Source organism: Nicrophorus vespilloides, unplaced genomic scaffold (genome assembly GCF_001412225.1).
Source record: "Nicrophorus vespilloides isolate i.1.1-1 unplaced genomic scaffold, Nicve_v1.0, whole genome shotgun sequence".
Taxonomy (NCBI): Eukaryota; Metazoa; Arthropoda; class Insecta; order Coleoptera; family Silphidae; genus Nicrophorus; species Nicrophorus vespilloides.
The window spans coordinates 316,087-341,663 of NW_017100095.1; the positions used below are offsets into that span (position 1 = coordinate 316,087).

At 34.0% G+C, this 25,577-nt stretch overlaps 4 protein-coding genes across 8 annotated transcripts in view; 3 read left to right on the forward strand and 1 right to left on the reverse strand.

Moving 5' to 3' along the window:
- Positions 1–8,239, forward strand: part of LOC108567735 (xaa-Pro dipeptidase) — a 48,358-nt gene extending 40,119 nt beyond the window's left edge. For all 5 annotated transcript variants that reach the window (XM_017928362.1, XM_017928364.1, XM_017928363.1 and 2 more), the window contains 8 exons: positions 6,491–6,682; positions 6,744–6,791; positions 6,849–6,910; positions 6,972–7,016; positions 7,070–7,339; positions 7,396–7,840; positions 7,895–8,046; positions 8,097–8,239. In XM_017928362.1, coding sequence (XP_017783851.1) covers positions 6,491–6,682; positions 6,744–6,791; positions 6,849–6,910; positions 6,972–7,016; positions 7,070–7,339; positions 7,396–7,840; positions 7,895–8,046; positions 8,097–8,154 — 1,272 coding nt within the window. In that variant the 3' untranslated portion in view covers positions 8,155–8,239. The remainder of the gene's footprint in view (positions 1–6,490; positions 6,683–6,743; positions 6,792–6,848; positions 6,911–6,971; positions 7,017–7,069; positions 7,340–7,395; positions 7,841–7,894; positions 8,047–8,096) is intronic.
- A 104-nt stretch (positions 8,240–8,343) lies between these two features.
- Positions 8,344–8,963, forward strand: LOC108567737 (zinc finger CCHC domain-containing protein 10-like). Its single transcript, XM_017928369.1, has 2 exons — positions 8,344–8,585; positions 8,637–8,963. Exons 1-2 carry the CDS (start codon positions 8,415–8,417, stop codon positions 8,889–8,891), a joined length of 426 nt encoding a protein of 141 aa, XP_017783858.1. The 5' UTR covers positions 8,344–8,414; the 3' UTR covers positions 8,892–8,963.
- A 70-nt stretch (positions 8,964–9,033) lies between these two features.
- On the reverse strand, positions 9,034–12,657 carry LOC108567736 (probable DNA mismatch repair protein Msh6). Its single transcript, XM_017928368.1, has 5 exons — positions 12,408–12,657; positions 11,843–12,354; positions 9,991–11,793; positions 9,758–9,940; positions 9,034–9,700 (listed from the first exon to the last, which is right to left on the reverse strand). Exons 1-5 carry the CDS (start codon positions 12,529–12,531, stop codon positions 9,116–9,118), a joined length of 3,207 nt encoding a protein of 1,068 aa, XP_017783857.1. The 5' UTR covers positions 12,532–12,657; the 3' UTR covers positions 9,034–9,115.
- A 10,776-nt stretch (positions 12,658–23,433) lies between these two features.
- Positions 23,434–24,879, forward strand: LOC108567726 (SKI family transcriptional corepressor 1 homolog-B). Its single transcript, XM_017928338.1, has 3 exons — positions 23,434–23,676; positions 23,736–23,877; positions 23,939–24,879. Exons 1-3 carry the CDS (start codon positions 23,434–23,436, stop codon positions 24,877–24,879), a joined length of 1,326 nt encoding a protein of 441 aa, XP_017783827.1.
- Positions 24,880–25,577: the final 698 nt, after the last annotated feature.

Consider the following 25,577-nt stretch of genomic DNA (forward strand, 5'->3'; position numbering starts at 1 on the left):
CCTTTGTGCTTGTCAATTCTAAAGCCATTGTGGGTAGTTAATACGAACTGATTAAAAATTTAATTAACCCGCATGTTTGACCGGTCAGATATCCAGTTAATCCACATAAAATTTGAATCCATTGGAAATCGATCCTCATGAAGCCGTCGGGTAAACATTAGCCCTCGGAATATTTAGTAGTTAATTAAACCAGTTAATTACTTCCTTCTTTAAATTTCTGCTCATCCGCAATACTGAATTAAATCGCTTATTGGAAACTGTTTTTAATAAATATAGTAATTAATATCATGTTTTATTTATTATTAAAAACTTCTTTAGTAGTCTAGACTTTATAGCCTAGACCTTTTGGATTCTAAGATAACCCTTAAAAGATTTAACTTACTTGAGATAGAAAACTCTATCAAACGTAATAACTATTATTATAATGATGGAAAATCTCACAGATAAATAATGTGGACGTACCATTACATCTATTTATATTGGAATCCTTGTCTTTCCGATATTGGAACTTATTGTTGAATCTTTGCATTTCGTAAAACTACAATGTTTTCAAGAATAGTTTTGAATTTCTTCGTGGAAACTTACTGAATTTAAGTGCGAGCTGCTTTTGAATTATTATTATAGTTTTTTTCTTCTATGTTAGTCATATATTCAGATGTATGCCAAGATATCTTGAGTCACTTGGTTTAACCTGTTTATAGCTCTTTACGCCACCTCTGGATTATTATGAAATGGAACAGTTTTATGTCATCAGCAAATATTGTCTGACTTGATGTATGTTTAAGATAAACGATGGGAGTATAGAAGACAAAATTCGAGACAGATCTATCTGCTTAAATTTAACTATGACATTTTATTTGAGTATAAGTGTTATATCAAAATAAAACTATGTGATGAGCAGAAATACTATTTTGATGTAGTTTACTTTATATTTCGTTGCTGCTTTAATAAAAGCAAAATATGGTCATGTAATAATTAATATATATATATATATATATAAAAAATACGAAAGTTCTTTCATTTGAGAGGATTTATATCAGGGCCAACGTTTTAACTATGTCAATTAAAAATATTGATTAAATTTTGAATTAAAAGTTTCAAAATCTCCTAATGGATTGTTATATTTTTTTATAATGGTTAATCATGGTCAATCTTTTAATAATTGTAAGTCATTTTAGTAACTTTTCAAATAATTATATTGATTGGGATTAGACCTAAAGTAGTTCAATGATGGTATTATCCCCGTGTAAAGTGATACGAGCAACGACCTTGAGTTGAGCGTAGAAAAGAAATAATGATTAATTAGGAATTTATCGCGTTTCCGCTTCGAAAAATCCTGAGACAGGCTGTCTCCTCTTTCAAGCCGCAAGACAAACCGAAAAAAAAAACAACCTATGAATGATGGTTACATAATTGTGCAAAATTCGGCGTTACGTTGTGATTATTCTTACTTTAAAGGCCACTCTTGCAAGGTACCGATTTCGTGTAGGTGTCGACGATGATTGATTTAACGGATCCGATCCGGGTCATTGGCAGGTCATTTATCGAAGAATGTATTACGCAGCCGTCAACCTAATACACACATCTATATATATACATATTTATTTATATAAACAGACTTATACTTCTTTTTTTTGTGTCTCTCCTATCTGTCTCTCTTTTCCTCTCGATGCGAGCTCGATTAAATGTGTATTTGTTTAAACGCAATGTAACAGAATAGGTATTTCGCTACTCAAAACTGGTATTTTTCGAGCCTTGTTTGGGTGTGTAACCTACTTAACCACGGTCATTGCTCGCGAATTCGCTGACGACCGGCTTCGCCAAAAAAGAAAGGCTGCATATATTTAGTAGACTAGAAAGTTTGCAAATTAGGCAATCCATCCAACGTTCAAAATTCGCCAACGATAATATTATTTATTATTATTTACAGTCGTGGCCCACGCGTTTCTTTTCACTCTTCACAAGCAAAACTCAACTCGAAACATTCGAATTCTATGGATCCTAGTCCGTCGTATTTCACTTCTCAATTCATTACAAATTGCTCGAAATTGTATTTCGGCGAATCTTCGTGTCCGGATGGCTAGAATCGTGCACCAGGATATCGATTCAAATATTTCTGTCGCTTTGCGTGCCGCAACTTGGAATCCATAAATACACGCCGCCAGTTTGGCCTAGTCATAGGTCGTGAACGCGTCGCCAATAAAGACCAAAAAATAATTCATAACAGTCCTTCCTTGTCCTCCAAAAATACACATTCGTAAATCGAAGTATAGGAAATATTTAGATCACGAAAACACTCAGTGTCCAATCAATATTTTTTTTTCTTTCCTCTGAATAATAACCAAGACCTATAAATAAACATATACGTAACATATATACGCTTACTATAAATATATTAGAATTTGTTTGGACAAAAAGTTACTTTTTCATAAATGCATCATAATGATACTGTTGAAGATACTATTGTAATGACGTATACTATTGTAGTGGCGGAACTTCAAATCTTTGTCCCATTCCCAAAATATAATTCGGGCACATAAGGCAAATTTGAATTTGAACAAATTTTTATTTGGAGAACTCAGGCAAATTTTAATGTGATGCCTCCCTTGATTTAAAAGAGAGAAAAATTTAAAGCACTAAACGACAGTTAAAAAATTGATGACGGAGGGTTAAGTCTGTTCTTGGAGTGCCACATTACGTAACACATTATTAACAGTAGTTCCGCCACTGGCAATGAAGTTTATTAACAGATTTAGAAATTGTTTGGAATAAAGTTATCTATTAATAATAATGCTACAAAACTAAAAACATTGAGTATGCATGACGTGTGTTGAGAAAACATAAATACAATTAGTAAATGAAGAAAAAAATATGATTACGATGTGATATGATATTAATTATGTATTAAAAGAGCTTTCACTATATATATAATAAAAAAATATTATCGATTCAAAACAATAAAATTTAATACCATAGAATCATTACTAAACATTGGAATTCCACAGTGACGTACAAACATAAAGTATAAATAATAATTAAGGAAGAAAAGGAAGAATGCGAATAAATTATGGACGAAAATCGATTTTTTTTACAAAATAAAATAGAAGATGATGCCAAGCGTCGAACAGTTTTCGTTATCGGACCTCTCCTTCTGACGCATTACGAGTATGAAGGTCGCCGCAAAATAAAAATGTTTTAACCAAAACAAAACGGATTTCAAATGTGTAATAAATTCGGCAACGAACGAATGGCGTCAGCATTGTATATTTTATTTACAAACGTTTTTCGCGTGGAAACTTATAATATTTATCGGTCGCATTTTCGTTTCTCGTTATTTATTTATTTGCACGATTCTATTGAGGCGTACATCCTATATATACATATTGTTTTGTTTGGTTTCATTTGCTATTTCGCATATTTATTGTTGCAGTAACGAAAGTGATGACTGCGGTGGGAAAAACGATCGTCGGTCGCCACGTTCTTTGTTTTTCTTTTTATTATTAATGCCATGTACGTCCATCGTAGCCATAAATATTCATCGATTCATAATTAATAAATAAATACACAAGGAATGTGTGACATTTAAAAATGTGTTGTTTTGTTTCTTCGTTGCGTTCTGTTTTCATTCGCTTCCGAATAAAACGATTACGCGTTTGGAAAATGTTTATTTTTCACGGGAAAGACTCAAGTCCTTAGCTTGCATTATTTATGCAGACTAATATCGTCCTGTACAATGATCTTCTACAGGTAGTAATCTCGATATGTCTGCACATCAAACAAAAAATTACGTTGGTATGATAAATAACTATGGTAATGCGACTCCTGCATCCGATTTAGTCACAAGGAAACGATTATCCTTTCTTCTAAAAATGACCACCGGCTTCCGCGCACCCACGCGCGTTCTTTTCCTGGACCCAAGCATAAATATATATTGTATATAAAAAAAAAGTTGGGAATAAGGAGGAGTTTGAGAGAGTGAGATAGGTGCGAAAGGAACAACAACGGGGACATTGCGCAACGCCTCAAAGGTCAAAGGAGTTATCCTTGTCGCCCTCCGCTTTTATTTTTATCGTGTATTTTTTTTATTATCAACCTTACTCCTGTCTAGCCGGAAGGAATCAGGATTGGTATCTACGGTTATGATTATGATGACGTTTGCGACGTTACAACGTTTTGCATTCGGAAACTTTCACGTAGCGTTTTCGCTATTGTTGCTTTTAGTATACATATGACCTTATGAATAAATCAGGCGCATATAATACAAAAATAATTCAAAACAACTCTTCAAAAAGGTTACTAGTTTTATTAGGTCTTCTTTCATCACAGCTCTGACTGTTATATTGCACCTACAGTTACAGGATACATGATACTAATAAAAGATCAGAAAAGTTCTAGAACAATCCAAATTTTGGCGTCAGCATATGATGCCATCACCATACAAATATAGTTGTATCATGACTACTGTAATTCATCTGATCAAATCAGATAAGTAGAGGAAGTGTACTGCAACATAAATGAAAGAACAAAAAAAGAATTTATATTGAAGAATTTTAAAGACCTTTTTTCTATTAGAAAGTTCAATCAAAATTAAGTGACCATTTCTCATCAATATTTATATATGCTTAATAATTAAAAAAATGGTATCGTTTTGTTATTCTAGTAATTAGGTTATGTTAGGTTTTGTAATCTCCATTACTAGATAACTTTTGACTTTAGTATAGTTTATACAAAAAATTGCTGAAGTAGGAAAAATGCTGGATACTATTATTTTGGTATTCCCATGGAATAAATGTAATTGAATTATTGGAAAATGGAAGAAAACAATAACAAATCTAAGAGATTGAACTATTACTTCAAAACTAATAAGATTTTATTGACTATGAAAACAATACTAATAATTAGGTATTAGCAAAACTACATTAAATAAAGTTCTTATTTGATTGCAAGAAGAGTGAATATATAATGCAAAACAAAAATATTTCAAAGAAAGTTAAAATATATTGCTAATAGTAAAGTATGATCATCGTTAAAATTATTTTGTATACTATTTTTACATCCTAAAAAAGAACTATTTATAAGTTTTCTTAAGTGAATCACCATTTTGCTAAATTGTTTAAATCATTTGATTAACATACGAAATTTGAACTTTCGCGCTATTGTTGTGCATTTCTTGTAAAGTAAGAGCTTATGAATAAATCATGATGAAATGAATGTATACAAGTTTCGCTATTTCCGCTAAACGTTTAATTTCTCTAACATTAACTTATAAATATTTATCAATTTAGTAAATTGAAAGAATATTAGATTCAATTACAATAAATATTTTGAAGTCATAAATGAAATGAATGTTCCTAAAATCTGTTAATCATTCAATTGTGAGTACATTTTCTACGTGTTATAAACTAAAGAGAAAGGGGAAAACCGAACAAAGTAGTGAAGTTGCGTAACATGTAAACGTTCAGAGCATTTGTAAGTGTTAGAATGTATCCGCAGGGTGACAGGACTGAACCGCTTGATGGGGTAAAAAGCAACAAACAAACAACAACAACAAAAAAAAATGACGTTACGTTCGAAAATTTCATAACATCTATTTCGCTAAACGCTCGACGCATTTGTAATTGAAACTTTCACATTTCTGCGAAGACGCGGTTTTCGTTAAAATGTTTTCTTTTTGCGATTTCCTAAACTATGACCTTAGACATTTAAAACAATTAAAATTTTATTAATTTTAACTGTAAAGCGGATAACGTCCAAAACCAAAAGATTTATAAATAATAAAACCTGAAACCAATGTAAATAAATGGACGTCATCTTGGATAATGGATGGGAAGAAAACAGCGCAAACAAAACAAAATAAATCGCATGTGAATCGTTCAGTTCAATTTAAAAATGTACAAGCAGTTTAGTTAGGAAGAGCGTTGTTATCTGGAAATACATCGTGGATTGAATTCGAAATTTAATACTTTCACGCGATCACCATGTGAGAAGTGTTTTCGAAAAGCTTAATTGCCTGAACCGGATTTCGCGAGGGATGCTTTCATCGGTCGAATCCTTAATAAAATGAAGAAACCTTTCGCAATGGTTCTGCCGTTTCCAAGTATGTTATTATACCGAAAACAAGAGAAGGAAGTGGAACACTTTTTGTTATGTGATAAAACTCGAATGTTTACGTGTACGCGAATTAAACGATTTCATTGTGAAACATGTTCCGTGATCAATGAACTCCGAAGTGGTCGTACGCAACTCGAATACAATTCGCATATGTTTTTTTCCTATACCCTATCGATTTGTTAACTGATATGTAAACAGATCTTATGTTTTGTTGGCTCTCCGAGAAAAATAGAGTATTATTTATAGAACTTAATGATTGAGTGAAATAAGCGAGTTATTTGTAAACACACGTATACAATTACTACAAATGTGTTTATGTTTGTACTTTGGTCGATGATGTGCGAATTTTACATATGTTATTATTTTTGTTTTGTTGCAGGAGTCCTACTTTATGTGGACCTTCGGTGTCCTGGACGCAGGATGTTTTGGTGCAGTCGTCATCAAGACAGGAAAATCCTTGTTATTCGTGCCGCGACTTCCGGACAGTTATGCCGTCTGGATGGGGCCCCTTCTCACTTTGGACGACTTCAAAAACAAGTATAAAGTCGACTCCGTTTATTATGTTGATCAGGTAATTTGTTTATCAACTTTTGAACGCGGCCGAATTTTATTAATTGTGCTTTCCCTTGCAGCTGGCCGACGTTCTGAAGGAGCAGAACCCATCATCTCTGCTCACTTTGGTAAGTATCACCTTCGACAAAGATTAAAGCAACCAGAAAAATAACAATAATTTGCAGAAAGGAGTAAACACCGACAGTGGGTTAACAGCGAAGGATGCCGAATTCGATGGAATTGACAAGTATGTTTACTAATAATCAATGTTAATGTTTTATTTTAAATACATTTGCTTCTGTTTCCAGATTTACCGTAGACAAAACTACTTTGTTCAATGAAATTGCTGATTTGTAAGTGCGATCTTAAGTAGTATCTAATTTTTCCATTAATGATTCCGTTTTAGGCGTGTTATTAAGACCGACATGGAGTTAGAGGTGTTGAAATACGTGACTGAAGTGTCATCAGCCGCGCATCGCGTAGTCATGAGAAAAGCGAAGGCAGGAATGAGTGAATATCAATGCGAATCGGTCTTCTTGGACCACTGCTACAGGGTTGGAGGATGCAGATTCGTCTCTTACACGTGTATCTGCGGCGCTGGAGCTAATGGAGCAGTCTTGCATTATGGACACGCCGGTGTACCAAATGATAAACCTATCAAGAATGGGGACATCTGGTATTCCGTTGATATCGCACTGAGAGAAAACCTGCTATAACTGTTTTTCCTTTCAGTCTCTTCGACATGGGCGCTAATTACTACGGTTATGCTGCAGACATCACCTGCAGCTTCCCAGAAAATGGAAAGTTCACGGCAGATCAGAAGATGGTTTACGAAGCGGTCCTTGCTGCTAATCTTGCTGTGTTTAACGCTTGCAAACCAGGAGTCTGCTGGGTGGACATGCATCAGTTGTCGCTGCGCACTATGCTCGAGTATTTGAAAAAGGGAGGTCTTCTCGTAGGTGATGTTGATGATATGATGAAGGCTGGTTTGGGTCCAATTTTCCAACCTCACGGTTTGGGTCATTTGATTGGACTGGATGTCCACGATGTCGGTGGATACTTGCCAAGTGAACCTTCCAGGCCTTCTGAAAGGGGAGTCAACAAGCTTAGGATGGCCAGAACTTTGAAGAAGGGCATGTGTCTCACAATCGAGCCAGGTTGCTACTTCATCAAACCAGTATGAATTTTTATTTATATTAACTTAAAACAAATTTTAATATTTATATTTTAGCTTTTGGATGAAGCCTTGAACGACCCCAAACTTTCCACCTTTATTGTCAAGGATGTCTTGGAACGTTTCCGTGGTACAGGCGGTGTTCGCATTGAAGATGATGTCTACATTACTGAAACTGGATGCGTCAACATGACCAAAGTACCAAGAACGTAAGAATTATAGAAATTTTACTCCAAAATGCTAATTTAACCATTTGCAGTGTACAGGAAATTGAAGACTGGATGTCCGGTAAAGATAGCGATTCCAAATACAACTAATTGTTCAATTCTAATATACAACATATATAAACGATTTATTATATTTCGTATTAATATCTATAATAAAAGCATATTTTAAAATGTACATATATTAGTTTTATTTTAAAATTAACTGATAGCTTAATCTTTCCAGCACGCAGTAAAAAAAGTTTTTTTTGGCTTTTGATACCAAGTCGTGCGAATTTCAACATTCAGGCGTTGTTTCACGTTCGTAGTGTAGATTAATTTTGTGCCGGTATAAAAGTATCTTTTAAAACATTATGTCTGTGAATAAAACTGAAAAGAATATAAACATGGATGAAACGTTGGAGAATAATATTTCAGAGAACAAACCGTCACTGACGCGGACAATCAAGATAATCAGCAAAAAGTGTCCGAAACCTAAAATATGCTGCGATTGTCTCACCCAATACGCTCTGCAACAACTCAAAGTAAGTCTTGTCAATTGTTTAATAGTCATAAATAAACATTGCCGCTTTCAGAAAAAGAAATGTTGTTGCAATAGCACACTGGACGATGATAGCTCCTGTTCCGATAGCTTCGATTCATCAAGTGATTCATCCGAGTCATCATGTTGTAGTTCCACTGATGATGAAACCACATGCTCTTGTAGCGATTGTAACGACAGCGATAGTAGTTATGATTCAGAAAATAGCAGTTACACAACATCCAGTTCGAGTGATAGCGAATCAGAATCGAACTACCGTCGTTCCGTCGTCTACCCCAGCAAACGATAAAACGCTTACCTGTATTTCTATCTAAATGTACCCATATTTTTTTGATTCAATAAAGGTTTCTTCTCCCTTAAATGCAAGTTTCCAGTTATAAAAGTAATAAAAACATGAGTCTAGGATCGAAAAATTAAAGACGTAGTAATGTATATTCTACACGAAACAACTGTGTATTTTGGAACAAATAGAAAAATATACAAAAAAATAATATTAACGTAATACTGATGAAGTTAACCTAAAGTCATCAATAAGCTGCGGCTATCTTTTAAGGAAGACGACAAAAGTTTTTTGAGGAGATTCTTATTCTTATCAGCGGTTTCGAGAGCAGCTGCTAATTCGGTGGCTCTCTTCACTATAATTGATGGAACTCCAGCTAATTTGGCTACATTGAAACCATATGATTTTGGACAAACGCCAGCAGCCATCTTGTATAAGAATGTGACGCACTCCTTTTTCACATCCCCTTCATTTTCAACCATGCAAACCATGTATCCCAATTGAATATCGTTTTTGCCAGCGAAATAGTCGACCAATGTATGGTAATGGGTAGAAAACATGGTACGACAATTTATATCACAAAGCTTTCTAATATAAGCGCTTGCAATAGCGTTACCATCGTGAGTTGAAGTTCCCCTTCCTAACTCGTCTAGCAATAAAAACGAGTGTTTCGTTGCATGCTGAAGAATGGATGATGCTTCAGATAACTCAACCATGAATGTCGATTGGTTTTTCAGAATATCGTCATAAGCTCCAAGTCTTGTAAAGATGCGATCTACCAAACTTAACTCGCAGTTTATTGCAGGCACGTAGCTTCCCTGAATAGTTGGATTTATTAACAATATATCATTAATTATATCTTATAATTAACTTACGATTTGTGCCATAATAGCGATTAACACGGTTTGTCTCATGAGGGTGGATTTACCACCCATGTTAGGTCCTGTTAAAATCAATATTGGCGCGTGATTCTCGCTTCCCATCTCCGTATCATTCGGTACAAAGTTATCGACATTTTTAATACATGGATGTCTTCCATTTTCAATGATGCATATCGGCTGTAAATGCAAGCTTTAAAAAAGATATCCTTAAATTAGTAGAATCTTACCTTATCGGTAAATGGCAACAGCTTTGGTAAGCATATATCTTCAGAGTAATTCCTGGCATACTCGGCCAATGAACATAGACAATCCAATACAGTTACGCACTTGATGACCTTCTCCCACTGTTCGTACTTCTCTGAAAACTTCTCGAAAATCCTGCGGTTCAAATCCAACAAAATTTTGTTCCTATCGTTCTCGGCCTCCATCATTTTTGCTAACAGATCTTTGCTAGTCGCCGTTGAATATCTCTTACAGGGCTTTGACCCTTTCTTGGTACCCTCCAACTGATACTCATGCGTAACTTTGCTGCACCGGCTCTCCGGTATTTCTAATTGGAAACGCTTCTTATCAGCACCAAAATAGTTAACTTCACATTTGAAGAACGAACGTTGCTCATCCAAGTACTCTTCTAGTAGCTGGTTAATGCCAGTTATTTTTTCTTCTGCCTCATCGTATTCTTGGTCCACCCCTTTCTGTGGAATGATCTTCCCTTCTTCTTTTGCTTTCTTATGGTCAAAAGCATCTTTGAAGAAATTCAAAGTCGGGACCGTGTCATAGAAATTCCCTTCAGGAGCATGCCTAGTCAGTCTCTTTAATAGCTGAGATTCGCATGAGCTGAATATTTTTGGGATTTCTGTAAGCTTCTCGAAAGCTTGAAGAGTAGTCAAAAGATCAGTAATTTTTCGATTGGCATAAATCTTCGCCTCGTAAAATACAGCTCGGCTGTCCGGATGATTCGTTGAGCAAAATTTATTTCCAAACATATGAATTTTGGCTATTTGCCTTTCCAAGTCTGGTAGTTTGCACAAAATCTCTTTTGTATTCCTCAATAACTCAACGTCATTATACAGTTCTTTCACAGTATTCTGCCTACTTTCGATTTTATTAACATCACACAATGGTTTACAAATCCACTGCTGGAAAAACCTTTTACCAAATGGTGTTGAACAGTAATCTAAAGTCTTTTGCAGAGAACCCTCTCCACCAAACAACTTAAGATTATTAATTGTAATAGAATCAAGTATCATATAATCTCTTTTAACTTCATGAGACTTCTGCAAAGTATCTACTGGTGTGTACAGTTCAAACTGACCCATTGAAATTACCTGAATGTCCATTTCGCAATCCTTCAAGTACCAAATACAAGCTCCCAGCGCTTTCAGTGCTAATTCATATTCCGGCTTCGGATATCTATCAGTCAGTAATTCGTCAAATAAAGAAGGCCATACAAGATCGTCATTAGAGTTTCGGAAATAACGTTCACTACCTAACATTTTAACCGCCGTTTCGGCGCTGAGAAACTGTGTACCGCTAGTTAAATTATCACGTCGAATAATACCCAAGGATCTCTTCAAAATTTCATTTGAATCTGAAGACATTTGATTCCTTTCTGTTAATACTAAAACTGGCGGATGTTGGGCTAACAGCGCTAGCAATCTGGAACAATGCTTATCGTCTTGAAAATTGGTCAAGTGGAAGGTGCCTATAGATGTATCAACAAAGCACACTCCAAAATGTTTCTGATTATCAATGAACTTCTCACAGATCGATGTCATGTAGTATGGAACTACCTGTTGCGCCTCTGTCAGTTGTGCTCCATAAATACAACTACCTTTTAAAGATATCTGACAAATCTCCCTCTTCACCACTTTATCAAATTTAGTAGCTTTCCCAACTTTACATCTTTCAGCCATCATTGCTGGTGTTTCTGTTTGTTCTACTCTAGCTACCTTAAATCCCTGCTCAATCAATGATGAAGCCATCTTACCATATGCAGATTCTGGGAATCCAGAGTGTGCAAATTCACCCTAAAATACAGAGTTTAATAAATAATCAAATTAACTAGAATCTTATTACCTTCATATAAGAAAACCCAAGGTGTTCAACTCCTACAGTGGCATCCATATGATATAATTCATAGAACTTCCCAACTTTGAAAAAAAGCACACTGTCCATATGCTTACTCTTCAACACCCACCACTGCCTCATTGCAGGAGTTAAAGTGTTTAAGTAGCTATCAGGAATATATAAAGTATTCTGATCATAATTAGGATCACCAACTTTATTTTTGTTAATATCCCTTCGATTTGCAGGTTTCAAGAATTCCAGATTCTCATGCAACCATCTAGTTTCATCATTTGTTATAGGCTTAGTGCTTGTAATTGGTAATTTTGATGTCTGCAGTTTGTCCTTAATTGGAGTATTTGTCTTTTCATAATTAAATTTTTTCAAAGCACTCGAATTCTCATCAACTTTAGTCTTCTTCGAAGGATTTCTTTTAGGACTATCAATGTTTTCATTGTCTGAATCGCTGTCAACAATGGCAATGCGATTCCTTTTCTTGGGTTTGATGACATCCTCATCACTATCTATAAAATGACTTGTTTAATAAATAGAATTACATGACTGGACATATTATTACCTTCATTTTGATTTTTGGGGATCAGTACTGGGCTCGATACATTGGGCTTCTTGGCTTTGCCTTTTGGAGACTGAAAATAGTTCAGCAATGTGTTAGATTGCGAGCTACTGAGTCGTTTCGACATAATTTATAATTATTATTCACTGTCACAGCAATATTAACACATAAAAGATCAATGTTCCATAGCACAAGAGCAATCTCAATCTCCGCTTTCTTCTGTGCAAAACCTCAAACAATTGAACCGCGGGAACTAAACTGCAATACTGCGCCCAACTGCGCCATCTAAAGATGAATCCTTCTACTATTCCATCATCTCATGGATATGGCAAGAACTATATTTGAAAAAACAAAACTTTAAATAAGTTTTTCTCTTAAAAATTAAAAAATATATTCGAAATAGTTTACTTGCTAAGAGGCAAAGCAACTCAAAATCATTCAACGACAATCGTTTACAACAGAAAGACAAAAATAAATTAAGTATGTTACCTTTTTAAAAATTTACCTTACAATCTTAATATTTTTTAAATTGTTACAGAATATCCAAGATGCCAGGTTGTAAACCATGCGGTAAAGCTCCAGCAAAGAAATCCTCAGCGAAAAAGCCTGCTGCTAAGAAGCCAGCTCCCAAGAAATCAACATGCAACTCTTGTGGTTGCAGCAGCAGCAGCAAGAAGGTATTATAAAAGAATAACTAAAAAAATCTACTATAACTTTTATTCTTTTTTTTTGTTTAGAGCACGAAGAAGACCTACAGATGCGATAGCAGCTCTAGTGACTATTCTAGCAGTGACTACAGCTCTGATTCGGACTGCTCCTACCGCAGATGTCGTTAGAATGACCTTTATACAATGTACAATTTTGGCTCAAAAAATATGTACTGTGATAATTCCTCCAAGAAGACTATAGTCGACAACGAAGCTGGAATTATTCGAGTTTTCTTAATAATGTATTCGTAGTTGACTGTTCTTCTTGTCTTGTATTTTCTATGATGTTTTTTTTAATGTGATTTTAAGTGTGTATTTTACTAAATTGATTTTGAAATGAAATAATATAATTATATCTAATGCAAAGATCATGTCTTTATTTTTCCTTATAATTTTATTGAATCGATAATTTTAGATAATTTTAAAATATGGAATACAAACTGTGAGAACCAAACCTGATACTTTATGGTTTAAAGAGAATGAATTTCTGAAAACAACCAAGTTAGCAGATTGTTACTTGAGTCGGATCACATTTTCCATCTTTTCAGCAGATTTAAAGATCACGTTCATACATAGTCACTTGCTGTGTATAGAAATATGAAATTTTATCCTTCCAGTAACATCTATGTTCATTTTCATTCAATTATCAAGTAAAATTAAATATTTAATAATTATTTATTAAATAATATAATTGACTGAAGAACATTATTATAATAATAATATAATTCTACTACACTAAAAATATTCCATGTTTCAAATAATTTTGATTTTAGTAATAGTTTTCATGCTTATTTCGATATTATTGTTGATTAGATATCAAAAATTCGAACCTGATATTTTGTCAAAAAAAAATGCATATGATCAAAAAGAATCTTGGATGCACCATGACTAAATAAAATATTTAGTATTATTTTCTGTTTATACACAATTTCAGGGTTTGTCCTAATTGGACAATATTTGTCTTTACTTTTATAACATATTACTGTTTATCGATTATTTAGTTATAATAATATAAGAATATTATTTCATGCAAAGACAGTGTTAAAGAGCATATTTTTAAATATAACACAAAAAAAAACGTCTACTTTCTCTTTCTCTCCTTCGATTTGGTTAATTGGCACTATTTCACCAGTTATCTCTTTCATGTATTTTTAATGTATATAACAATTAACATAATTGTAGGAAAACAATGGATGCAGCAATAATTTAAATATTTAAACAGGTATTAAGTGGAGACATCTACCATCAAACTTATACACTTCTTAGCTTCAAATATACTATAGTTACCTATAAACTTGTGAATAACAAAAAAAAACAGTTAATACTAATTTTTTTTCAAATATTTTACAGTCGTAGAATACTCATTCTATTCTTGGCAGTGTATAGAATTGGTATTAACTTAAACGACAAACGTTTGCAAGAGTTTATTTAAAAAAATACAAGTAAGTTATTCGAGTTATAAATTGAATAGATATTAAAATTAATTTCAATAAAAAAAATATTTGATTTCTAGTTAATGGGTTTTATGTAAGCAATTTGTATAATGATGATATTACATTTCTCCTAATATTGTAGATACAATTTAAGACTGTTTCATTTGATTTTTTTTCCAGTCGAGATGGCAGCAAAATTATGCGAAAAAGCACCATCGAAGAGAGCGACTATGAAATCCCAAAGAGGGATCAGTAAAAGAAGGAAAGTAAGTATAAAAAAAATCTTATACTTTTGTAGAAAGTATAGATAACTTATGTTGCATTTAGAACTCAAGGATACCAGCACCAGTTATCCTGAAAACAGCTACTGCAATGCTTAATCGAAACGAAGAGACAGCAGATGGCGTTAAGTTAATAGTCTTGAAGCAGCTGAACAGAGTCTCCAAAAAATCATCATCGTCAACGTGCAACAAAAATAGTAGTGTCACAATGGAGACTTCACTATAATTAATTCACGATATTTTTATAGCAAAAATTAAGTTATTTACAATTGTTATAAGACATTAATTTCGTAAATTAGTTTGTGATTTATAATTTTTTTCTCTTAATTCGGACGAGAGATTATTATTTTTTATAGCTCCAAGCAATATGTAAATTTTAGATTATCATTTTTGTTCTGTAGTTTACTTAGTCTTATGTCTATTTTATGATATGATCATTTAATTTAGAATGAAATATTTGTAGTTTTATTTAATCCTGAAATCAAGAATTATTATTTAATCAAACTTTAATTAAATTAATTTAATTAAAGTTAAATCAAATAAGATGTGATTAGTGTTAAATATTCATTTCATTAATTTATTAATTTTTCTATTTAACTAGTAGTTAAAAGAAGCTATTATTCGTAAAATTTGTCCATGTTTGATTTATATAAAAATTTGTCTTCATAAAAACATGAAACTTTATATTTGTGTCTTTCTTGATTTGTATCACAATTATATTCAATTTTAAAATTATTTTGATTATTGTTTCAGATTTGTATGCGTAATGTTACATAATGTTCCTGTATATATAAGAAAGAATAGATGATATAATTGATGGAATACATATGCGACATATGTGTAAAAAATCTGGATGTGGCCACATGTCCTGACCAAATTGATCCGTTCCAGAAGATATCTTACGGTAATTATTTTTCAAGTGATGACAACGATTGCGATTTGTAAAGAAGGGATTAAACATATAATTTATATAAGGAGGGGAAGCGTACGGCGTGGGGGTTGTACCACCCCGAATCATCCCTCGTTCACAACAGGTCAAGGATTAAAGCTGCCGCCTCCCTTCTAAATACCCGTCCCGTTTAGTTTATACCTAACCGACGTAATTATTTTCATTAATTAATTGAAACGAGCAAAAAAAATTTGTATACATACAAACGTGCAAAGCAAAACAACGGAGGAGAAGAAAACGAAGAAGAAAGGGAGTGAAAAAGAACGTGGAAGCAGATTTTACTTGCCCTTCTACTACCATACCATCCCACCCCCTTAAATCTGAATGGTGTACGTTTGTACTTTCAATGTTGTTACCTCCGTTAATTTTCTTCTTTTCGCTTTTCGCTAATTATGAGCGTTTTCTCCCTTAGTGGTGCATCGGCAATTCTCGGCCCTTTCCATATGCGGCGGAAAAGCTTTACTTTTTTAAATAAAAATGATGGCATTTAATGAGGGCGCGCTTCGCAAATACGCCTATTCAAAAGCTACTTTTGAATGCCTCTCTGAATTTTTATTTCTACGAAGATTACGTTCTTTTGTATTAAATACACACGGCCGAGGGAGAAAAAATCGTAATTGATTGGTTATTAAGAGCGCTCCGATAGTTTCAAAAGAATAAATACATCGTGCCAATAAACCGCGATGTTCGAAAAGCAGAAATAAATAACCACAAAATATAAATAAAACGATTGGACTAACATCTCTTTATATCGATCTAGAACCATTCTGTTTCTGTATTCATTCCACCAATAAACATTCAATTCATTACATCGAGTACATTTCAGTTTTAATATAATAAAATTATTTTTCATGTTTTTATAAAATAAACAAGCCAATTTCATCTCAGACAGTATAATTTCATCAACTTTTTACATACATACTTTATATATGCGACAAGAAAAAATAAAATTTATTTAGAAAAAAAAACTTAAAATTATTTGGCGTAATCATTACTATATAACATAAATTATTTATTTATAGAATTAATTTGGATGAAATTTATAAATCAGAGAGCAGTTAAATTAAAAGTTACTAATATTTTTATACGAAAAAACAACTGTTGTCAACTATTGATTATTATTACTGTTGACTATATTGACTACAGGTCTTTCTGTCCTTATAAATCTTTTTATATGGAACTTCTGAGTGATATAAAACATTAATAATGTTTTGGCAAGAAAATAAAAATAATTTGGGCGGAAAGACCTCGGTCGTTAGCCCTTTGGCCAGCCTATTAATATATTTTTGTACTTTGAATGTACTTTATTTTTCTTATATATTGATGTTTGGCCAATAAATTATTATTATTATTAAAAATAATTATTTTTTTTATTATTTTGATCAATTTAAAATGTTCAAACCGGACTATAGTGAACCAGGACTGATCGAAGCCGTACTTTCCGAAATATTACTGTATTTAATACTTTGAAATTGAAATAGATTATAAAAAATACTATTATTTATAAATTCCGACAAATTGCAAAATAATTTATTATGTAATTTAATATTTTCATAATAAGTAAAGGCCAGTTTATTAATTATTTTTATTAATTTATATTATAATTTATCTTATCTTATTTTTTTTATTTTTATTTAAACAATTTTAGTTAATGATTTTTAATTAATTAAAATATTAAATTATTGTTTCTAATTTTTTTCATACACTTTTATTAGGAACAAGATAGGCAATTTAACATTAATAATACACACAAGTTTACAGAAAAATTGAAAGAAAAAAATACGTTTTATATTATCATAATTCTACTGCAAAATATTCCAAATTCATAAAGCATTATGCATTAGCAGATACAATCAAACATTAGTACAACATAACAGTCAGTCGTCAATAATCAATGTTTGGTTATAGTTTGAATAACCAAACATTGATTATTTCTTTTCCATACATATTTTTTTGATTCATGGCTTCATTCAATTTAGTATGCAAATGTGTAATACGCAATCCGCGGTGGAAATAATTATGAGGGTGATCATTCGAATCAATTATATAAGATTAAGAGTGATCGAATGAGATTAGTTACGGTCGAGAGGCGCATAATTGTGCAATACTGCGTTATAATCCTTATGTAATAATAATAACAATAATAATATAAAAACTGTATTATATGTATTTGTGTATATATATATATATTTGTATGTGTATATATATATGAGCAGGGAGGCGAGCACAGACACAATGCGGACTGGTGGTTTTTTCAATTATAAACTCTATTTGGCTTAGCACAGATTGTTGTGTAATCAGTTTAGCTCGTTACGGGCCGCGAGCAGTCGACGGTGAACTACAGCGGGGAAACAATCTAACTAAAGCAAACCCTAAACCTTAACTGGAGTAGAATGATTGCATTTCGGAATGGAATATAGCAGCAGCAGCACGGGAGGAGGCGGAGGCGAGCGCAAGCAACCACCCCCGACCGCCGCCGCCGGAACCCTGGATGACTTCGCCGCCTCATCCTCCATCCTCCCTCCCTCATGTCCTCGTTATTATTGAAACATCACTCATAACTAATCACGTTTCCGCTCGAATATAATTACTCGGTATTCCTCACCGCCACCTCATCCAGACGAACTCGAAATTGTCAATTAATTTTCAACGAAAAGACGCTAAGAATGAACGGATAGACGGGAAGAAGTTGTTTTTTTTTGTTATATCACGGATGTGAAATGCGGTTGTGGAGGCAAAGCCGGAACAGTTTTAAAATAATTGAGTGCGTAAGGTGGCTCGGGCGAATTGAACTTGGGGATTAAAATCCCAGGTCCGCGACATCCCTTGACAGAATTCGATCGAATTTTAATTAACAAACTCGACAAGCAATTAGTGTACTCGACCCGTGACGGACGTTTACTTTTACAAATGTCAATCCATGTTGCAACACGCGCACGATCATTGCTCTATGTTACAATGATCATCTACTACACATTTTCACATGATTGCGTTCGTTGAAATCTGTTGTAATTGTCATTTTATAAATTAGAACCTTGATTTGATTATGTTCTTTACAATTTCGATTTTTTATTAATTAACATTGACAATGTTTTTTTTGTTAAAAAATAACTTAATTTATTTTTATTATAACATCAGTTTCACAAATATGTTCGAATTTTAAACACAAAAAATAATTTAATAATATAATATAAACATTAATTTATATAATGGTGGATCCACACTATATGTGAAAAGTTAAGTCACACATGCGCATCTCACAAATACTTTATTAAAAGATACGCGCTTATTCTGTGCAGTGTAGACGCAACGTAATACAAATCCGTAGATTAAGATTAACCATTATATTATTTTCATCGATAAATCTGTTTCAAATAAATTAAGTTAAGTAAAATTGATTTGAAATTAAAATTTAGACTTTTTACACAAAATAGTTTATTTTTGCTATTTTCCAACAAATATCCAACTAGTTTTATTTCATTAAATGATTGTTATAATTTTCTATTATTATATTTGAAAATGATTGAAAAATATAACGCAACGTTCTGAAAATATTTTTTCTGATTTCTGCAACCCAGTGATTCCCAAAGTGGTCTATATCGACCCTCAGGGGTCTATGACAACCTGCAAGTGGTCTACGTCAGCGAAAAAAAATTTGGGGGTTCATGAAAAGAAAATGGGGGTCCGCGATAGTGGATCTCAACATACACTGATAGTACCTATTTAATTATATCATACTATCTTATTACCAATGAATATTACTTAGTACCAATGAAGTAAAAAAAAATATTATATATGTTTATAAAATTGTGTAAGTTGTAGGATGTAGGCATTCACTTTGTGGTCGCAATACATTTTGAACTTGTAAAAACCTGCACATAATGATATACCAGTATCATCTTGTTATAAGCATACGCGCAGTCTCAGAGCAAAGATCTTAATAATTATAAAGATGTCCCAATATAAATAATAAATTTACAAAAAATTAATATCAGGTAAGTAGGGCGTCTACCCAAAACCGAAAAACATGGCAAGGGATCTACGACACAAAAAAGTTTGGGAACCTCTGCTGTAACCTGTTCTTTCGTTTCAAATTATTATGACGTGAATCGACGTTTGTTTCTTCTTTCAGACTGAATTCTACAACGAATACGTGACTTTTATCCGTGAAACGTTTTCAAGGCAATATTTTATGGCATAATTTTTCATGCTACTTATATTTCAAAACAAGTTTCAACATTCAATTGAAATTTATATAGATCATATAAATTCACCATATAATTATGAGACAATGTTACAAGTGTTACTTGAAGAAATTAATTGATGGATGGATGAGTAACATAATTATTGTGGAAGCTAATTGAGAGCAAATATTGTATATATAATTAATTTCAACAATGATTAAATTTAATTAATTGCCCTAAAAATATAAGTGATCACATGAAAAAATAGTGAAAAAACTTCTATCAATCTTTGTACTAATAACATATATTGTATTGTATTATATTTATTTATTTCAACTAATTTTATTAATTTAGAAAACTTAATTAATTGATAAAACAAGGGAACGACTTAAGGAGTTTGAAGAAACTAATCGATGGAGACGCAGTGTAATTATGGTGGAAGCTAATTGAGAGCAGCAGACTAACTAGGTGGTATTAATTAAGACGGGAAGGGCGTCAGTAATTCGAGGAAAGCATCTTCTCCTTTCAGTTTTTTATGGGCCCTTTTCTTGTTAGCCCTTGTGCTAGAGCCGCGCGGCGCACGTCCATCGTTTGTCATCGTTATTGTTATGGATGTCATTACTAGCACTCACACGCACCGTGTGAAATCGATTTAATAACTTTATTGTTTCGGTCTCACTCCCTCGCCAACCATTATTCCTGTACTGCCGTTAATGCGAAAACTGGAAATAAGGCCCGTAATTGAATCCAATTATTTGGGGCCCAGATATTCCCGAGGCCCCGCGGATTTGGTAAATACCAGAGCGCTGTGGCAATGGAACGATGGAGGGTGGATCGCGAACAAAAAAAACGAAATATATAACTGGAGCGCAGGGCTACAGCAAAAAAGGAAGAGGAAGACGCGCACAAGGTAGGAGAACTAAATCAATCCGATTCGAATGGTTGGGAGGAGGGAAAAAAATCCTCGAACATAAAGGTTTCTTTAATTCACGTAACTCTTTCACGTAAAAGAGGAGAGAGGTGCCGATTTTCCGGAAGATAGGTGTACCCGTTTATGTATTGATAGAGGATTAAGATCAAATTTGGAGGGGTTTCGGTTTTGTAATCCGAAATTGTGGTATAAACAACGTGTGCACACGCTGTCGGCTTTGCAGCAGTCAAAGATATACGGGGTGCTTTTGTTTTCGCCATTGCAAACACTCCTCCAGTATTTTCATATCTGGCCATTAGCAAGACGCGCGCCAGGCACGTGCCGAAAGAGCCTAACAAGTGATTGTTACGCAACCTCACCTCGTTACGTCCGCTACAAATGGCCCTTATGTGATGCTCGGTACGTAGGGCAGCTGTTATTGCCATAGCTGCTAAATAGAGACACGGTATTTATGAACGATTTAACAAGCCCACAAATTACCATATTATGCTTACACTACACACGCGCTTACGTTTACTTATGTACACAGCTAATTATTATCCAACGCACAAACTTTACGTACAAACGTATCAATAGATTCTAATAACTCCACAATCATCCTATTTTTTATAATTGTGTTTACTATATTCCAATAATATTGGGTCGTTACATAAGTAAGTTCGTATTTTGGTGTGTGCACGTTCACGTCCAGTGGATAGTGAATAATAATATATAAGTAAATTATTATTATTTTCTGATGATTTGTAAAGTCTGAATAAAATATGTTTGCTTACATAATCGAAAAATATAAAATAAATACATAAGTATAATTTTAATTAATCATAACTGTTGGAAAGAACTATTGACCATAGGTCTTTCTGATTATATTTCAGGTTATAATTTCTGTCACATTAAGCTCACTTTTTTCAAATACATATAGCTTTGAAACTATATAACTTAGACTCATTTTCTTCATAAGATTTTGCTTAGTTAATAAAAAATTAAAAAAAAAAATAATTGAAAGTCAATAAACAATTTTATTAACGTTAAGCTTTAAATTAAATTATTTTGTTGATAATTAGTGAATTATTTTGTATTGTATTTTTGATTAATTATAATAATTGTATCTTGATTGCAAGTCAATAAATAACATTTGTATTATATGTTAAACTGTTTTTAATAATTAAACTTCTTTTGTAGTGTAAGTTATTCATGCAAACAGTAAATTAATAATTGTAGGTATTCTGTTTGTATAGGTTTGTTTTATTTGTGGAAATGTAATATAAGCCGATCATATGAAAAGCCTTATGTAAATGATTTATACACTGATGATGAGAAAGGGGAATTAAGGCACCTTGCGTGTAAAAATGATACGATTTTTATTAGAGATGGTTACATTTGTGGGTATAGGTGTGGGTCGTAAATATTTGAGTTCCATATGTCAGCTCAGTTAGTTGAATCCGGGAGTTTTCTCAGCACGTTTCATTATTTGTGTTCTCCCTAGGGACCCATTGAATACAAGCTACGGCTTAGCGCTTTCACGTGCAAGCCCTTTGCGGGATCCTCGTTGTGTGTCATTATTGAATACTTACTTTCATGTACTGCGGAATAATATGTTCCTTGTTGCAAGGATCTGCGGTTGTTTATGTAGATGAAAAATATTCACTATCAAATTGGTGAGACACGTGTACAATAAAGTTGTTGTTGTGTGCGCGATATCGGGCATCCTAGCGTATTTAACGATGACCATGTCTAAGGGCGTCTCGTGAGGATACAGAGCCATGCATTATTCAAGCAACATTCAATTATATCTTGAATTATATTCAATCCCGAGGAATTGATGGCCGCTCATTTCTTATGCCCACTTCGCGACAAGTCTTGTTAAAATTTACGAGGTTATCCGTTATTTCCGCCTCGTTGCACCCCCAACTGCCGGAATCCCGACTAACTCCAATGTTGCTCGTTTAAAAGTCCGGGGAATTACATGTTAAAATCCTGGATAATCTTCCTGCCCATCTTCCGGGCCTTCCCTCACGATAATTGTGCCGCTCCTCCTGTATTATACCCACACGAGCACACACTGGATCATCCGAGAGTATTTACAGCGATTGAAAACATGTCCTCCACCTCCCTATAAAAGAATTATTACTCATCCCATTCATCTCAACCACTCAAAAATAAAATACATTCCTAATAATTGAACCACACAATCTAATATATCGCAATGATTTCAAATAAAAGTTTGTATACAAACTTTTAATAAACTAGTAATATTAAAAATCTTAATGATGTTAAGAACGGAACGGTTCTTGGTATTCCCTGAAATTTTTCAAAGGTAAAGAGAAAGAAGTGGAAATAAAATAAATAAAAGAAAACGAGGGAAGCAACTAATGAATTTATAAATGCGCGTCGACGGGTTCAGTTTTTGGTTGTTGGCTGCGGGTGGAGGGGGTGGCAGCAGGGGGTCTCCAATCGGCGTCCGCCGATTTAAAAGCTCATCTCTGAATGGCCGCGCGTCGGGGGTTGAAACGGAAACACGTCCCCGACGGAGGCGGAGCCACAAGCATGGGGTGCAATATACAAGGGATGTGCGTTCATTCATTATCACGTAACCGTTTGGTGAATCAACAGTGCAGCTCCGCGACAAAGACTCCACGAGAATGTAACGCAGATCCGCAAAATATCCTATTGTTATTTTTCTTAAAGGTGCCATGTTTTAGGGTTGAGCAGCAGCAACATAAGTTGAAAAGCAGCGAGCCTCCGTCGCCAGGACTACCAAGGAACGAAATGTCTTCAAAGCAGAATCAAGTTAGTTTACAGCATTAGTTAACGGTTAAGTTCTGAAGTGTTTTGTTGGTGATTTTTAGGTTAGCACTGTAGTGTTGTATGGTATACCTATAGTATCATTAGTGATTGAGGCGCAGGAGAGATTATGCTTGGCCCAAATATCTAATACTCTGTTGAAACAATTCAGCTACAACGAGATCCATAATCGACGCGTCGCTTTAGGTGAGGTTGTTTCATAGTGCGTTTATGGATTAGAGATAATTTTTTTTTTTAAACCTTTTAGGTATAACCTGTGTGCAATGTACTCCAGTCCAATTGGAGATTTTGCGGAGGGCCGGAGCTATGCCGGTGTCTTCTAGGAGGTGCGGGATGATAACGCGCAGAGAAGCTGAAAGGTTGTGCAAGAGCTTCTTAGGTGACAACGCACCACCTAGATTGCCCGATGACTTTGCCTTCTCTGTTCATCATGAATGCGCTTGGGGTTGTCGCGGATCCTTCCTCCCTTCGCGATATAACTCATCCAGAGCCAAGTGCATCAAATGCACAATCTGCGGTTTGTTCTTTTCCCCGAACAAATTCATTTTCCACTCGCATCGCATCAGCCCAACGGATAAATACGTGCAACCTGATGCTGCGAACTTCAACTCCTGGAGAAGACACATGAAGCTCAGCGGATCTCCTCCGGAAGAGATCATCCATGCCTGGGAGGATGTGAAAGCGATGTTCAACGGTGGTACCAGAAAACGTATGCTTGCCAACTCCGTAGTGCCACGCGCGCCCAAACAACCTAAGGTCCAGGAAACACCAACACCTCAACCAATAGTACCAGCTCCAAGACTTCCAAACTGTCAAGAGATTTCTCTACCCATATCTCGTGTCGCGATGGACTTCATCTACAACAAACCGTTCGCGTTCTCTTCCTACTCCAGTTTTCCGTGGCTCAAAAGGAATCCGATACTATTCCCTCATGAGAGTCCATTCTTCCCAGTCGACAAGACCTATCAGTCGGCTTTCAAGCCTGTCCAGCCGATAGCAGAAGAGACTGTGCAGAAGGAGGAGCAGAGCGACGACGAAGTAGACATCGAGACCACCGATGAGAAGGTGGACAGTCCTCCGCCGCCGCCGCCTTCAACTCAGTGGATGCCAAAATCCGAGAAGGTGAGTCCACAGATAAATAATTCAAATTCAATTTTGGGAAACGCTGTTAAGTGTGTTTACATTTAATCATATTAAAAGGCCGTTCAGTTAAATACAAACACTTTAGTATTGAGTTACATTTGATTAAAAAGACCAACAGAACGTACATTAATCGAAGCGAAAAAGGGGTGGCTTCACCTGTACACACCCTCGCAAACAATCTGTTAAGTAACTTCGATAACGTATCCGATTTTTTTACCCTCTATTTTTACTTTCTCGCTCTTTTTCCCACATTTCGCAAATATCCACTGTTCTTAATTAATATCTTTTGATCGTATTTTCAAATACCAAAAGGCACGATCTACTGGGTACACAAATATTAAAAGTGCAATTTAAAAAAAAAATAAATTTGAACTTTAATCAATTTTTATAACAGTATTTAAATACAAAATTGAAATTTAAAAAAAATCAAAAAAAGTAATCGTATTATTTTAAATATATTCCATGTTTACTCTATTTGTCACATACATATGAGCTTTTATTCCGATACAAATATTAAATTAATAAAGCTTATATACCCAAAAATATCTTTTGTTTATTACTTTTTAATTATTTATATTTGTATATTTAATTATAAACAATTGCATGATTAATTATATGATTAATATTATTATCGTTTTATTGAAGTGGATATTTTCTGTAATAAAAATGGAAAATATATTATCTTAAATAACATGGTGCTTGTAAATACTTCGTACGTTTAAAGTTAATCTAGGGATTAAACT

Bases quoted from the DNA above. Each gene is read 5' to 3' on its own strand.
- LOC108567737 (XM_017928369.1), top strand. From the start codon at position 8,415: ATGTCTGTGAATAAAACTGAAAAGAATATAAACATGGATGAAACGTTG. The intron at 8,586-8,636 runs GTAAGTCTTGTC...TGCCGCTTTCAG, and splicing joins ACGCTCTGCAACAACTCAAA to AAAAAGAAATGTTGTTGCAA.
- LOC108567736 (XM_017928368.1), bottom strand. From the start codon at position 12,531: ATGTCGAAACGACTCAGTAGCTCGCAATCTAACACATTGCTGAACTAT. The intron at 11,794-11,842 runs GTAATAAGATTC...TCTGTATTTTAG, and splicing joins TTGGGTTTTCTTATATGAAG to GGTGAATTTGCACACTCTGG. The intron at 9,701-9,757 runs GTAAGTTAATTA...CCAACTATTCAG, and splicing joins TCGCTATTATGGCACAAATC to GGAAGCTACGTGCCTGCAAT.
- LOC108567726 (XM_017928338.1), top strand. From the start codon at position 23,434: ATGGGGTGCAATATACAAGGGATGTGCGTTCATTCATTATCACGTAAC. The intron at 23,677-23,735 runs GTTAGTTTACAG...GGTGATTTTTAG, and splicing joins TGTCTTCAAAGCAGAATCAA to GTTAGCACTGTAGTGTTGTA. The intron at 23,878-23,938 runs GTGAGGTTGTTT...TAAACCTTTTAG, and splicing joins TAATCGACGCGTCGCTTTAG to GTATAACCTGTGTGCAATGT.